Below are 15,787 nucleotides of genomic sequence, written 5' to 3'. Positions count from 1 at the left end.
CTTCCAAGAAATATGGAGCAACTTTAGCATAAGAAATGTTTGGTTGTAACAAATTGAAATGGTCACCCATCAAAATCCTCAGTGTTTTTTCTTCTGTTCTTTCTAGGAATGACTATTTTATTCTGCTTCTATACTCTAAACAGGATGTTTTGCAGTTCCTGTTGCAATTTAAGTCCTGAAACAAGGAGCATCAAAACCTTTTTATTTGTTTAGAGAAATCGGTTTTGCACAAGTTCTCTGGCACAAAACAAAAGGGAGCAGGGTGAGATCTGGCCCGTGTGTCAAACACACATCCCACAGAGTGGGGAGCTCTGTCAGGGCCCAGTTCAGAGCCTTCCAGGCTGGGTGAGGAAAGACAGCCCCTATGTTGGTTGCTCTGTGGGAGCACAGAGCACACTTTTGAGGAGCATAAGGAGAGGGGTAGTGGAAAGGCAGCTCTTAAGGACTTGTTACAAAGATCCACACCTGGCCAGCAGCCTGTGAGAGCAAGGAACTACCTGCTGCTGCAGCAAATTTTTACCTGCATCTGTTACAGCATGCCATAAACATACGTATAGTGAGTGCACTGGGGTACAGAGCACAAGACAAGGGAATGCTTTTTGAGGTATGTATGAACAACCTTTCAGCCTTTTGTCACTATTTATAATTTGATTTTGAAAAGGAGGAGGACAATAGGAATACTCAGCAAAATGCAAGTTGCTCATCCAAGAGCAACATCTTGATAAACACAGCTGCCTAATTTACTAAGACAGTAGGTGTTCTCTCATGACACTCCAATTAATTCAGTGATATTCAATATTTATCTGGGGAATTGTAAAGAGAACAATATGCCTAAATTGTTTTCGCCAAGCAACTTCTCATTAAAAATCAATTACATACCATGCAACATCAAAAATACTGCAAGCATTATCAATGTGCGTTCATGCACACTTACAGAAAAAAAGAAAAAAAAAAGTGCATACTTTAAAAATGCTGGTAGGTATCTTTCCTCTCAAACTCCAACCTAGAAAAAGGTCTTTTCATTCTGAAACTAAACTGCAAGCTGCAACACTGGGCTTCTGCTATGTAATGTGGTACATGTATATGAAGGTGATGGTTTCTAGGTATGGACAGTCTTCAGTCACATTGGGGGGGGGGTCCCAGGTTAGATATCAAGGAAGACTTCTTCTCAGAAGGAGTGGTGAGGCACTGGCACAGGCTGCCCAGGGGGGTGGTGAAGTCACTGTATCTGGAGGTGCTTGGGAAGTGCGGAGGTGTGGCACCGAGGGATGTGGTTAGATGGGCTGATGGCTGGACTAGGTGATCACATCACAGAATGGCCAGAGTTGGAAGGAACCTCAAGGATCATGAATCTCCAACCCCCCTGCCACATGCAGGGCCACCAACCTCCCCATTTAATACTAGACCAGGCTGCCCAGGGCCCCATCCAACCTGGCCTTGAACACCTCCAGGGACGGGGCATCCACAGCCTCTGTGGGCAGCCTGTTCCAGCACCTCACCACTCTCTCTATGTAAAGAACTACCCCTTGGCATCCAACCTAAATCTTCCCTCCCTCAACTTCAAACCATTTCCCCTTGTCCTGCTGTTGTCTACGCTTTCAAAGAGTTGACTCCCCTCCTGTTTGTAGGCTGCAATTAGGTATTGAAAGGCTACAATGAGATCACCCTGCAGCCTTCCTTTCTCCAGGCTGAACAAGCCCAGCTCCCTCAGCCTGTCTTCGTAGGCGAGGTGCTCCAGCCCCTTGACCATCTTTGTGATTCTCCTCTGCACCCTCTCCAACAGCTCCCGATCTTCTTGTACTGGGGGCCGCGCTCAGGAGGCGTGGCCATACTCAGGGGCGGGGCTCCGGTGACTGTCGCTCTGCAGCTGTCAGCCGCAGGGGGGCGCGCCGCCTTAGCGGCGTGCGGGAATGACGAAGGCGGAAGTGGGGGCGCGGGGGTAGCGGTGCCGTCAGGGGCGCCGCGGTCGCTCCGCGCTAGCAGCGAGCCGGCTCCGTCATGGAGGTAACGGGCGGGCGGGCGGGCGTCGCCGTGGGGGCCGTTACCTGACCCTCGCGCAGGCGCGTGATTTCGGGCCGCGTTTGCGGGCGCTCAGCCCTCAGCTCCCGCGGGGTCGGGGCGGGGGTGCAGCTCCCTCCTGAGGGGGCGGGAAGGGGCTGCCGGGATGTGAGAACGCTGGGCGAGCGTCTGGGGGTGCCGTGCCGCGTGCGGGGCTGGGGGAATCCGATCGGGGCTGGCTGAAGGGAAGCGCGCTCAGCTGACGAGTGGGGGTGTTTGTGGGTGAACAAACGTCGGTCTGTAAAAGTTCCCCCGGGTGAACAGGGGTTAGTGAGGTAACCCCGTGTGTTAACTGTGCGTCAGCTGCGAGCGGGGTGTATAGAATCAGAATATCCCGAGTTGGACCCATAAGGATCGTCGAGTCCGGCTTCTGGACGTCTATCTCGTGTGGCTTCTGTAACCACCGAGATGAACGCAAAGGCAGCGTCACAGAGTTCGAGCACCGTGCATGAAATGAACCCTGCCAGTGGTTACTGAGCTGTGTTCAGGCCGTGCCACTGCTGAGGTGGCCACTAGCCGGGATGTGTTTTGGAGTAATTCTCTGTGGCTGTGCTGCCAGATCTCGGCTCAGGATGGTCATCACTGCCGCAGGTTACAGCACAGCTTAGCAGAAGGTCTGGCCAGTAGTGGAAGAGTATGCTTAGTTATTGCAGAAGAAAGAATCACACTCATAAAATGGCCTGGGTTGAAAAGGACCACAATGATCATCTAGTTTCACAACCCCCCTGCTACGTGCAGGGTCGCCAGGCTGCCCAGAGCCACATCCAGCCTGGCCTTGAATGCCTCCAGAAATGGGGCATCCACAACCTCCTTCGGCAACCTGTTCCATTGTGTGACCTCCCCTGTGTGAAAAACTTCCTCCTAACATCTAACCTAAACCTCCCTTGTCTCAGTTTAAAACTAGAAGGGAGTAGATAGCAATTAAAATACAGAGAGCATGCTAAACTGTGGCTTGGAGACACCTTAATGCAGACAAGGAAGGCCTTAAATATATGTGTACATGACCAGCCAAGTGTGGAAGCGTAGCCTAGTTTCAGAATGACAGAGCAGGAACTTGAGAATTCTTACAGGATTCAGTGTTGTCCTTGGAAGTGTGCTATGTATTGGTTCACGGTTTGGGCACACCCAATCTGTCAAAAGTAGGGTTTTTGAGTAACCACCTTCCTTGTTTTTCCTACAGTTCAAACAAATGAAGCTCTGTACATGAGTTCCTTGTTGTGTCTGTTCCCAGAACAGCAAAACTGGATGCTGACTACGTGATACATTGCTGCCTCTGTGCATGCTACCTACAAGTAGCACAAAAGTAACATAGCTCCTGACCTTATTGCAGTATAGAGAGATGTGCTACCATTTTTCTTAAGCTGTACATCCAATGTGTTATACCTAATCCTACTGTGTAAATAAACTGCTTGTAGTGGCAGCATTGAACTAAGAACAGTGCTGAAATGTTAAGAACGTAAATGTTTACAAAGGTTGTGTACCAAGAAAATTTGAACTACAAACTTATTTATAGCTTTCTTTCATAAATGTTGCATTTGTGTTGGACAGGCATATTATTTTCTAACAAGTTTCCTTTTATCTTCTCAAAAAATCCCAGCTCACATGTTCCAGAGAGTTAACTGTAACTGCTTTTGTCCTTGGTCTGCACTTGAACTGGTATTTCTAGACAGTCTTTCCTTTTATCTCTCTGAGCTTGTCTCTCAAAATTGTTTGTCAGCAGTTATCCATTTAAAATAATTTAAATCTTGTTTGTTTGCCTAAGTTTGTATTATTATTTTTTTTTTCTCGGAATAAAGAGCATAGCAAAATAAAAGTAAGGGGGTGTGTGAAGATATAGACCTCTACTCACTCCCTAGAATAAGAGAAAACACAGGATAAAACTTAAAGCCTGAAATTCTGCCCTTCATGTGTTGCAAGTCTCTGTTCAATTTCCCTTTTCTCCATCATATTTATGAATGTTTTTTTACATTCCCAAGTATTGATAAGCATATCTTGTGAACCTCCTCTAAAATGAAACAGAGTATCACAGATTAAATCTGTGGAAGATCATGGCAAAAAGTGTCATGCATGTAAATGTTACGAATAGAGAGTCCAGAATGTAGACCCTGTTAAAATATGTTTTCAGGCCTAAACTTTTAGTGATCACTGCTGTGTTTAAAAAAACAGTAGCCATAATTGTGGGATGTATTTTGTTAGGAAGTTCCCAACATTTGTTACAACTGCTGATACACTACAAGCTTTATTTGTGGTTTTTTTTTTGTGCATTTTTAAATGGTTTTTAAATAACAGTGATGAGACACACCATTGCAACTTTGTTTGTAAACAGAATGACTTTTCAGTAGCGTAACAGAATCGTAACACTGATTTAGAAATCAGGAGTGTTCAAGTCTGCTGTTTTATTGGATTAATCGCAATTGGCCTCTGTCTGACCTTTCTCTATTTTTCCGTCTACTGATCCACAAATACTGTAGTTTTGTTGAATTCCCTATATTAGAACAACTATATTAGTTGTTCTCCATGTTTTCAGACTTCAGTTCCTTTGGTAGTTTGTGTAAAAAAAGTTCAGTTTTCACATAGTATCTTTATTTTGTTGTAGGTGCAAGATGGAGTACAAGAGATGGTGGCATCCCCTGCCACACCAGGATCAGGCAAATCAAAGGTGATCAAATCTTGCAAATAGATTTATTTGAAAAGCAGTGGTAGAGAGGGTTACAGCTTATCATGCTAGCCGTGATTAACAGAAAGGCATGAGGGTACTTTTAAGCAATTTCCAGACTTCTTCAAAAATTGATATATAAACACAAGGCTAAGACATTTTGGAAAGGATGTAACAGTTCTGTTACTGATATGTTCACTTGATGTTGTAATAACTGACAAATTATTTAGTAGCATCTAGCTCTGACAGTAGTGTATTTCATAAAGTACACAGGCTTCTTTCCATGTTCTGGATGTAAACTGTTAAATGCTGACTTCAGGTCAGTGTACTACATTTAAAACACTGTTCAAATCATACTACTCCCAACACCTTAACCCGTGTTCTGAACTACAACCCTTCCCCAGTGAAGTTCTTTTGTTTCTCATTGATGCTTTCCAGTTGTGTGCTTTAGAAAGATTTCAGAAAAGCACAGAATTAAGAGTAGTTCTTCTTGTTGCACTTGAAATGATAGAACTGGATAACTGCAATACCTTGGCCTGTTGCTGTCCTAGAGCATGCTAGAGCATGTTCCCATCCTAAGATTTCATTTAATGGAAGTCAGATATTAAAATGACTTGTTTTCTGTTTGCCTCTAGATTAGAGGAATTTGGTTTCTGTATTATGTACTTTTTTTTCTTTTTTCTTTTTTTTTTTTTTATAGCTGGACACATTGCCCAAAGAAGATCTCATCAAGTTTGCAAAAAAGCAAATGATGCTAATACAGAAAGTGAAGTCAAGATGTACAGGTATCTCATTGAAATGGGAGTAATTTCCATCTTAATGCTTGGTACTATCTCACCTTTCCTTACTGTACTGCACCTTTTTGCTAAGTAGATTTAAATTCTACATAAACACTCTATTTTTCTTTTCTATGATTTCTATATTTTTGTGGGAGGATAAGGTCTAAAATCCCTAGAGTGAGGTAGGGAAGAAAAAGAAACGCTGCTTTTCTCAATTATTAATTTAATTCAGTGTGACACTGTGCTGTTATCAAAAGGTGTAGATTGTGTTGAAGTGGGGCTTGCTGTTGTCTGTTCCCCATGTCTGTTGCAGGGATAACCTAGCAGATGGGAGGACAGTGCAGGTTAGGTTTTGTACACTCCTGTTGAGGAGTGCTCCGGCTTCTTTGAAAATGCTAGCTTCTCTTGGTATTTGATCATTTGCTTCTTGGGACAACAAGTCCTAAAATGGATAAAATGAAATTTTGTCTTAATAACTAAAAGCATTCTATATGTAACTGTGCTCACATATGCTGTTCCCCCACCTCTCTGCTCCCTCTTTTTGCTTAGTGCATTAGTGTTGCATCCCCTTGTTTGGAGTTACAGTCATGCTGACTGTTGGTAGCTGCGCAACAGAACAGTAAGGATAGCGATGGGCTGGCTATACTTGGCTTTTCTTCACTGAGATTATTCATAAGATCTTGTTCTTCTATCTGTTGCCTATTTTCAGAGAACTAGGGAAGAGATAAATGTATCTTTTCTTTGGCTTAAATTGGTCTTGAAATAGAATATAAGACAATTGTCCAAAATCTTTCTATTTGTTGTCTCTCCATCCAAACGAGGAAGCCTTGCTTCTTTGTAAAGTCAAGCTGAATATCAGCACCAGAGAAGCAGTACTGAGTGCTTACTCTGTTTCCTTTAGCCCTTTGCATTACTCAACAACAAATGAGAATTGGTGAAATAAGACAACTCTGATTTGAATAGGAATGGTGTTAGGTTTTGGCTTTACTAGTAGGTTGACACTGTGAAGCATCAATTCATGCTTGCTGTGAAATTTCTTTACAACTTTTTTTTAAGAACTGGAGAGAGAAATTGAAGAACTCAGGTCTAAACCAGCTACTGGAGGAGCTGATGATATTATTCAGGTAAGAATCCAGGATGGGTTTCTAACGTATTGCATAGCATTAGCTGAAATAAATATACAGAAATAATTTGTGATATGTAATGAACATTTGTAAAACTTATTCAAATCCAGCGTAATCTGTTTGTGGGAATTCAAGATGCTACTTAAAATCTCCTTTTTCCTACACTCTCATTTTTTTCCTTCATAGCCTGTATCCCTACTTCACTTTTTGTGATAAGAGTTCTTTGACAAACTGCATGTAATAATACGATTTCCTCTGCATGACTTTGTCCATCATTTGGGCTAAGTAAGATCAATCTAGTCCACATGATTAAAAAGAAACAGACGTGGCCAGATGTGTGCATGTTTCTATTGCTTTGCAAGAACCATCCAAGCTTCCATAGTTAAGAGAACACTTTTTTTCCAATAATATTTCTCCCTTAAAATTAGGCTCTCACGGAAAGACTGGATGTTGTACTTCTGGAAAAAGCTGAAAGTCAGCAACAGTGTGTAGCTCTGAAAAAAGAAAATCTTCAAAGAAAACAAGAAGCAGAGGTACTGAAACAAATAAAACAGTACTAAAGTATTTCAGAATGTTTATTTTGTAGTTCTGTTTATATATCTCACTTTTATTTTTTCTTCACTCACATGTATTCTATTATATCTTAAAAGATCAAAAACCTTCATATGTGAGCAGATTTTCTCTCTGGCCTCTAAGTTATTGCTTTCACTGGACTGGCAGTAAATGAAAAATTTCTATATATTTTGTTTAGATCAATGACTGTTCAAAAAGAATTCAGTTTGTGTATTAGTAGCCTAGATATGTGATGCCTCCAGTTAATCAACTCTGTCTTTTTGTGGAAAATGAGGTTTTACTTTCACACACACTTTGAAAGCAGCTTGTGAGCTCAGTCACGTAAATCACATCACAGAATCACAGAATGGCCCGGGTTGGAAAGGACCTCAAGGATCCTGAATCTCCAACCCCCCTGCCACATGCAGGGCCACCAACCTCCCCATGTAACACTAGACCAGGCTGCCCAGGGCCCCATCCAACCTGGCCTTGAACACCTCCAGGACGGGGCATCCACAGCCTCTGTGGGCAGCCTGTTCCAGCACCTCACCACTCTCTCTGTAAAGAACTTAACATCAGTAAAAAAAGTAAAGAGTCAGTCACATAGAATTGATGACTCGTTTTATATACTAGCTACTTGAGTTTGATGTGATAAAAGTGTTTTTGTCTTTAATACATGATCACAGTAGTTGCTAAAGCTGAAATTTATCATGACTATTTAATGAGATTTTTTTTATTTTTTTTTTACCAACAGGCTACTGTGTACTCTCTGCAGAGTCTTGTGAATTGATTTGCTGTAAAATAGCTGACTATTTAAAAACTATAGCAATTTTAAAAACTAAGGACTCCTAAATCTTCTAGTTTATTACTATAAACAATTTATTCAGAAGTTATATCTGCTAAGTTATCAGTATTTAATAAGTTGTATGTTTGTTTAGGCTGCAGTGGCTAAGACAGAAGAATTGCAGAAGCAACTGGAGCAATCAAATACTGACTCTCTGGAAGAAATAAAAGCTCTGAAGAACGAATTGATAAATGCACAATCCAAATACAATGAGGACTTAACAAAGCTGAAAACAGAATTAGAAGAGCAAGAGAAGAAACAAATGGAGCTGATGGAACAGATTGAATGTTGTAGTGATAATCAAGAAGAAGTTAAAAGATTACAAGATTATGTCCAAAAAATTAAATCTACTTACGAGGAACAAATCTTGTGCTTGAACAAGCAGTTGGAAACTGTGAATGGTAACAAAAACAAAGAAATTGCAACTCTACAAGAAACTATTAAAAGCAACTCTCAGTGTTACCACAATGAAATCAGTAGTCTGAGTGAAGAGCTTAAACGATTAAAAGCTGCTCATCAGGAAGAGGTGTCAGAACTGATGCATCACATTGAAATATCATCTAAAGAAAATGAAGAAAAGCAAAATCAGATAGATCAGTTACAACACCATTTGGCAGAGGTGGACTTAATGAAAGAGAAAAATGTGAAAGATGAAGCGTATGGTCATACTGAGCAGCATGAGCATGACTTTGAGCAGCAAAAACAAGTCTTAAACAAAAATATAGAAGACAAGGTAGATGTTTTAGGTATGCAAGAAGAGCACTGCGTAGAAGCAAAAATGGAAGAAAAAATTAGACACCTGGAATGTAGCTTAGGTGATCTCCAGTCTCAACATAGTATTCTAAAGGATGAGCTAACTTATATGAATAATGTTAAACTAAAACTGGAGGAGGAAATTCATCGCGTAAAAGATGAGCATTTTCATGAAAGGGAAGACTTGGATTTTAAGATAAATGAATTGCAGCTTATTAAAGAAGACTATTGTTGTGTGATTGAAAAACTAAAATTGGAACTTCAAGCAGCAAGACACCACTGGGAAACCACAGCAGAACAACATAAACTAGAAACTCAGAATTTGAGGGAGCAACATGAAAGAGAAATCTTGGAGCTAAATAAAACGTTATTATCCAGTTCTGAAAAAGAAAAAATGGCATTAATGTTTGAAATGCAGGATCTTAAAGACCAACTTGAAAAGCTAACTCAGGAGAAGGAAGATGCCGTGCTCAGTTATGATAGCCTGAGAGAAACTCTGGAAACAATACAGACTGAGTTAGGAGAGTCTGCTGGAAAGATCAGCCAGCAGTTTGAATCAATGAAACAACAGCAAGCATCTGATGTCAGTGAACTGCAACAGAAACTCCGGGCTGCTTTCAATGAGAAGGATGTTCTTCTTGAAACTGTGAATCGCCTCCAGGCAGAAACACAGAAATTGTCTTCTTATCAGCTAGAGATAGAAGAACTTAAACGTAACATTGTTGGTCTTCAGGAGGAAAATGACACAATAACAAGCAGCGTTCACCAAAAAGAGGCTTCTATAAGGGAGCTGGAAGAGAAGATAATTGCTCTTGCCAATCAAAACAAGGATATTTTAAATGAAGTAAAATGCTCAGGTGAAGAGAGAGAAGCCCTTCAGGAAAGGTGCAAGCAAGAACAAGGAAAAGTTCAGGAACTTCAGCAAGAGGTAGATGTTGCTAACCAGTGTAATAGTGACTTGAAGAAAAAGCTAGAGGAATTAACAGAGAGGCTGAACGATGCTTTAACTGGTAAGAATGAAAACACTGAAATGTTAGGGCAATTGGAAAACCAGATTGACACTCTGGTGCGTGAAAGAGAGAACCTTTCATCTGAAATATCTGCTCTTCGTGAGGAAAATAAGAAAATTGTTCAGGAAAAAGAGGAATTAAGTAAAAAGCTGGAAAAAATAACATGTGAAAAAGATGGTTGGCTAGTATTGAAAGAGAAGTCTGAAAACTTAGAGAAGAAACTACAAATGATGACTGAAGAAAAAGACCATATATCATCATTACTTGAAAGTGAACAAGCTCACAAATCCCTAGAAAGAACTCAATTGTACCACATGCTTGAGCAAGTGGGGTGCAGCATTTCTGACTCTAATGAGGAATGTGATTTTCTCAACTTACTACAGATTGCAAATGAACACTTGATAAAAATGAAAGAAAAGCAGTGCTTTGCTCTACAGAATGAAGAAAAAGTTCTTCATTTGCAGAGGGAAATTGAAAGACTAGAGGAAGAAAAAGCAACTCAGTATACAGAACATAGATCCCTGCTTCAGGATCTTGGAAGAGAAAAAGATCTTGTGAAAGAAGAGTTGGAAGAAGTGTTGTCTGAAAAAGAAGCCCTTCAACATGATATCCAGGAGCTGAAGAGTGCTGGTGAAAAAGCAACAATTGAAAATCAAGATCTGTTAGCTAAGATTGAAGAGATGTCTGAAAAACTTGCTTTTTATGAAAGCCAAATACAGGAACAGCAAAAAGGATCCAAAGCTCAAGAAGACTTAAATTTCATTCTGGAACAAAAGGAAACTGAACTTAGAAATGTGAAAGACGAACTGAGTTCTCTAAAGGTTATATTTTGTTATTGAAGTATACAGACTAAACCTCTAAAGTCTTCAAAATTAAGGTTCAAAAAATACTTTCATTCTCTCTTTGTTTATTTTTTTTTCCCTTGGCCTCAAAGTGAGTTTCCTTTTTCAGAAAGCACATTTCTGAGATGTCAAACACCTCAGATTCCCCTCCCTCCCTCCAGTAAAAGGTTTTTTTTTGCTGTTTTGTTTTTTAAAAAGCAACAAAAAATCTTGTCATTTCTTTTAGTTATGACTAAAGTTGCTTGTATTTGAACCTTTTTCCCTACTGGTGCCACTTAAAGTGATCATTTAACTGGGTGGACTAACTGAGCTAATAATCTTTCGCCTCTAACTTCCTATGGCTCCATCTCAAAACTGCTTGATCTACCTTAGTTAGCTACTCCTAATTTCAGGTCCTGCAATATTCAGGCATTTGTAAAACATCTGATCGGAGTTAATGGTCTTCCTTTTTTTTTTGTTTTGTTTCTGTCCTTTGTTAGGATGGAAATCAGCTGTTGAAAGATTGGAGTGTTTTCTATTTAAAATATGTATGCTTTTCAGTGATCAAGCTTATGTGCAGTTTTGCATTATGACTTTCTTGGTAGTGAGAACATAGACATAGTGCAGCTTGTAGCCACTGCTAGTGGCTTGTTGAAAACGTATCACAATTCTTTAATAATATTACTTGTATCTTTTTTTATGATACAGACTGTAATGGAGACACTGACTGAGAAAAATGATGAACAATCTTCAGTAGCAGAGCTTCAGGAAAAAATTGGTATCTATCTTACTATTGTCTTCTCTGTAAACACAAGTTATTTGGATTGTTTAACTCGAAGATATTTTTTTCTCTGCATAGTGACAGTGTATTTCCTATAAGCCTATGAAGGTATGAATATCCTACCATGAAGTAGGGTAACAATGACATTTCATTCAGTATTCATCCTATTAGGTGTTCAAAATAATAGCAGACCTAAAATTTCCAATATAAATATTTCTTACATTTTTTCATTGTGAGTACATGTAGGTATAAGCAGTATATTAGATGTCACCTTTTTAAACCAGGGAAAAAATCATTGTCAATAAAAATCCTTACGGCAGCCAAGAGAAAGAAGGCATTTTGCTAAGTATGCTGTTGCCTCATTGCAGTCACCTCTACATATGAGAAAGTGATAATAACTAGATTAATTTTCTATGTCATGAAATCACAGAATGGTTTGGGTTGGAAGGGACCTCACAGCCCACACATCCCAACCCCTGCCATGGGCAGGGCTGCCCCCCACCAGCTCAGGCTGCCCAGGGCCCCATCCAACCTGGCCTTGAGCACCTGCAGGGATGGGGCACCACAGCTTCTCTGGGCAGCTGTGCCAGCGCCTCACTGTCCTTTGAGTAAAGAATTTCCTCCTAACCTTTAATCCAATTCCCCTCTTCTAGACTAAAACCGTTCCCTTTTGTTCTGTCACCACCTGTGTAAAAAGTCATTCTCCATCTTTTTTATAAGATCCATTTAAACACTAAATGGCTGCTATGAAGACTCTCTTGAGCCTTCTCCAGGCTGAATAAACCTCTCCCTCAGCCTTTCTTTGTAGAAGAGGTGCTCCAGCCCTTTAACCAGCCCTACTCTGGACCTCCTCCAGCAGCAATATGTCTGTCTTGTGCAGGGAATCCCAAGCTTTGATGTCATACTGCAGATGCAGTCTCACAAGAGTGAAGTAGAGAGGGAGAATCACCTCCTTCACCTGCTGGTCACACCACTTTTGATGCAGGCCAGGATTTTGGGCTGAATCTGTCCGTAGAAGTACACAGAAACGTGGCTTTACTGTAAACTTTTCACTGAGATTTTTGGAACAGGGAAAGAGTTTCCCTGAATTACCTGTGAGACTGGATGTTCTGGCTTCAGAGTGATTTGAAAGGCTTAACTTAATGAAAACTTTTAATAACTCTTTTATATTTTGTCTTATTTCAAACTGGCATTTGTGTTGTAATTAAATTTAATTTCCTCAGGAGACCACAGAATCACACAATGGCCCGGGTTGGAAGGGACCTCAAGGATCATGGATCTCCAACCCCCCTGCCACATGCAGGGCCACCAACCTCCCCATTTAACACTAGACCAGGCTGCCCAGGGCCCCATCCAACCTGGCCTTGAACACTTCCAGGGAGGAAGCATCCACAATCTCTGGGCAGCCTGTTCCAGCACCTCACCACTCTCTCTGTAAAGAACTTACCCTGACATCCAACCTAAATCTTCTCTCCCTCAACTTCAAACCATTTTCCCTTGTCCTGCTGTTATCTTCCCTTGAAAGGGAACTCTTTTCCTTTGAAAAGAGTTGACTCCCCTCCTGTTTGTAGGCTCCCTTTATGTACTGAAAGGCTGCAATGAGGTCACCCCACAGCTTTCTTTTCTCCAGGCTGAACAAGCCCAGCTCCCGAGATGTATTTATTCACTTTCTTGTTTATTTATTTTAGGAAGACTAGAAAAAGAATCTGCAGAAAAAGGAGAGAAGCTAAATAAAATGAAGGCTGTTGCTGTGAGAGCAAAGAAAGAATTAGATACCAGCCGGAAGGAGGTACCTTAACTGCTTCTTAACATGAAGAACATCCTAAATGTTGGATTCTGTTTTAATGACATGTGTTTTCCTTGTAATAAGATGCAGACTCTGAGGGAAGAGTTGGAGGTGGTTCGATCAGAAAAAGATCAACTGTCTGCTTCAATGAAAGATGTCATTCAAGGAGCTGAAAGTTATAAGGTAGGAATAGTTCTAGCTATAAAAGGCAGTTAACTGTCAGAAAAAAATATTTTGTTTTTGAATCCCAACCTGGATATTTATTATTATTTACCTGCACAAGTGAGCTTGGTAAAAGAAATTGTGCCTGTGCAGTTAAGTACCCAAACCAGGAATATGAGGTTCTTGTAACAGAACTGTGTGACTGCTGTCAGAAGAAAACAAGACATTTCCTTTCTCCTGGGTGATATTTTTAAACCTCCTTTTAAACTTGCCATCATATGTGTCAGACAATGTTGCTGAAGCAAATCTGTTGTTACAAATTCTTAAACCTGTATAAACTGAGAATTAGTTACAAAAAAAAATCTTGTGATAAAGTGATAAGTGATAAAGAGAAAAGCAAACTATTCCCTGGGAACAGGTCCTCTCAGAATAACTTTCTGGGCACATGACTGAGAAGCAGGTAGCTGGAGACAGTCAGCAAGGATTTAGCAAGAGTAAATGCAGAATGATTTCTCTCAGAACTTGTAATGGAACTATAGCTTTAGTTTCATTTTGAGATTTCTGATACTGCATTAAAATATCTCTTGTGCTTAATTATTAGGAAGATAATAAGTAACTGGGGTTTTAAATGTGTTTAAGACAAGCAGTGTATATCATAAAAATGAAAGTTTGTCTGCATGTGCTTGTGTTAAGAACCTTCTGATGGAATATGATAAACAAGGGGAAGAGCTCGATTCTGAAAAAGGCAGAGCAAATAGTCTTGAACGTCAGATAGATGACCTCACAAGACAGCTACAGGTGTCATCCCAGCAGGTCAGTTCTGTGTGTGTGTAAGAGATACTGATAATTAAAGTAACAATTATTTGAATGTAAGATTTTTTCATGTGATTTGTAACGTATTTAATCTTGTAACTCAAGTGTATTCTGAATAGTTTCTTGAAATTCAGTTTTTCCTAACATCTGATGCCTGTACAGGCTGTGAGATAGTTAAAGATTACTAGAATGATCCAGCGGAGGGCCACAAAGATGGTGAGGGGCCTGGAGCATCACTCCTATGAGGAAAGGCTGAGTGATCTTGGTCTGTTCAGTCTTGAGAAAAGAAGACTGAGAGGGGACCTGATCCAGGTCTATAAGTATCTAAAGTGTGGGGGGCAGAATGGCAAGGCTGGACTCTTTTCAGTGGTGAGTGGAGACAGGACAAGGGGAAACGGCTGGAAACTGCAGCATAGGAAGTTCTGCACAAATGTGAGCGAGGACTTCTTTACAGTGAGGTGACGGAGCACTGGAACAGGCTGCCCAGGGAGGTGGTGGAGTCTCCTTCTCTGGAGATGTTCAAGACCTGCCTGGATGCCTACCTGTGCTACCTGCTGTAGGGAACCTGCTTTGGCAGGAGGGTTGGACTCGATGATCTCTGGAGGTCCCTTCCAACCCCTACAGTTCTGTGATTCTGTGATTGACTTGCCTTTTAGATAGGGTTTAATTTACCCCAGGTCAGCTCACAGAAAAGAGCAGGTGATCAACTCTGCTGCACGTATCAGATAAAATAAACAAAAATCATAAAGTATTGAACTTGCACTGTTATCTGATTCCACACCCACACTTGCCATGAAGTACAATGAACTTTGTATTAATTTTTTCCTTCAGTTTCTTAAACAGAATATGCCTCTGTTATTTCACCAACAGAATGCTTAAAGAAACAAAATGAGCTGTGGCGATTTTGTTTTGTTTTGTTTTTTGCATCTTTCACAAGAGATAGACTTGAGCATGTGCTGTGGAATACTATAGTGGCTTTCAGAAGTCTAAGATGGTAATCAAACAGCTGTGAGATGCTCTCTACAAAAACTAGCTGAAATGGGGGTTTAGGGTTTAAACTCTTAGGCCCCATAATGTAATTACAATGAAGATCAACCTTGGCCACTTTTTTCTTAAAACAGAAACTAATAGTGAATAGCACAAGAAGAAATGTTAAACAGTAAAATACACTCTGCTGATTGTGCAGGGGTTGATTTTTTTCAAGTTGTTATGAAATATTTTATAAATTGTCAAGGTAATTGCTACTTCTTTCACTTTAATCTTAATCTGCATATTAGAATGAGATAAAAGATATGGAAGATGTTAGATGTCTTAAAATATAATATAAATATAATATAATGCCCAATAGCCTGGGCACAGGAGGAGTTCATACTATATATACTGATCTGATATCCTTGTAGGCTCCGTGGTGCTGTAGTTGAAGGACTTTTCTAGGGATTCATAGGCTGATGCTTTCTTTGTAAATATAACTGTACTTGAAACAGGGCAATTGAGTACTTAAACCTCATGTATTATTATGGGAGACAAATCATTCTTACAGAGAGCAGTAGAGGGTTGGGTTTTGTTCTTTTGGTTTTCTGGGTTTTTTTCTTATTTCTTATGCTTCTAGCCATCTTACGGTAAGCTGTGCTTATGAACTCTGAACAAA

The 15,787-nt window shown here is 40.3% G+C and overlaps 1 protein-coding gene across 1 annotated transcript in view; it reads left to right on the top strand.

Moving 5' to 3' along the window:
• The first annotated feature begins 1,933 nt into the window (after positions 1-1,933).
• Positions 1,934-15,787, top strand: part of GCC2 (GRIP and coiled-coil domain containing 2) — a 30,692-nt gene continuing 16,838 nt past the window's right edge. The window contains exons 1-10 of the mRNA XM_042867030.1: positions 1,934-2,004; positions 4,655-4,717; positions 5,415-5,499; positions 6,550-6,617; positions 7,046-7,150; positions 8,108-10,597; positions 11,306-11,375; positions 13,067-13,167; positions 13,249-13,347; positions 14,020-14,139. Of these exons, the coding sequence (XP_042722964.1) occupies positions 1,999-2,004; positions 4,655-4,717; positions 5,415-5,499; positions 6,550-6,617; positions 7,046-7,150; positions 8,108-10,597; positions 11,306-11,375; positions 13,067-13,167; positions 13,249-13,347; positions 14,020-14,139 (3,207 nt within the window). The 5' untranslated portion in view covers positions 1,934-1,998. The remainder of the gene's footprint in view (positions 2,005-4,654; positions 4,718-5,414; positions 5,500-6,549; positions 6,618-7,045; positions 7,151-8,107; positions 10,598-11,305; positions 11,376-13,066; positions 13,168-13,248; positions 13,348-14,019; positions 14,140-15,787) is intronic.

Source organism: Lagopus leucura, unplaced genomic scaffold (assembly GCF_019238085.1).
Source record: "Lagopus leucura isolate 7727_CA_CO unplaced genomic scaffold, USGS_WTPT01 Super-Scaffold_100001, whole genome shotgun sequence".
NCBI classification, from domain to species: domain Eukaryota; kingdom Metazoa; phylum Chordata; class Aves; order Galliformes; family Phasianidae; genus Lagopus; species Lagopus leucura.
Note: the sequence above shows the minus strand (reverse complement) of the source record. Positions and strands in the feature narration are given on the sequence as shown.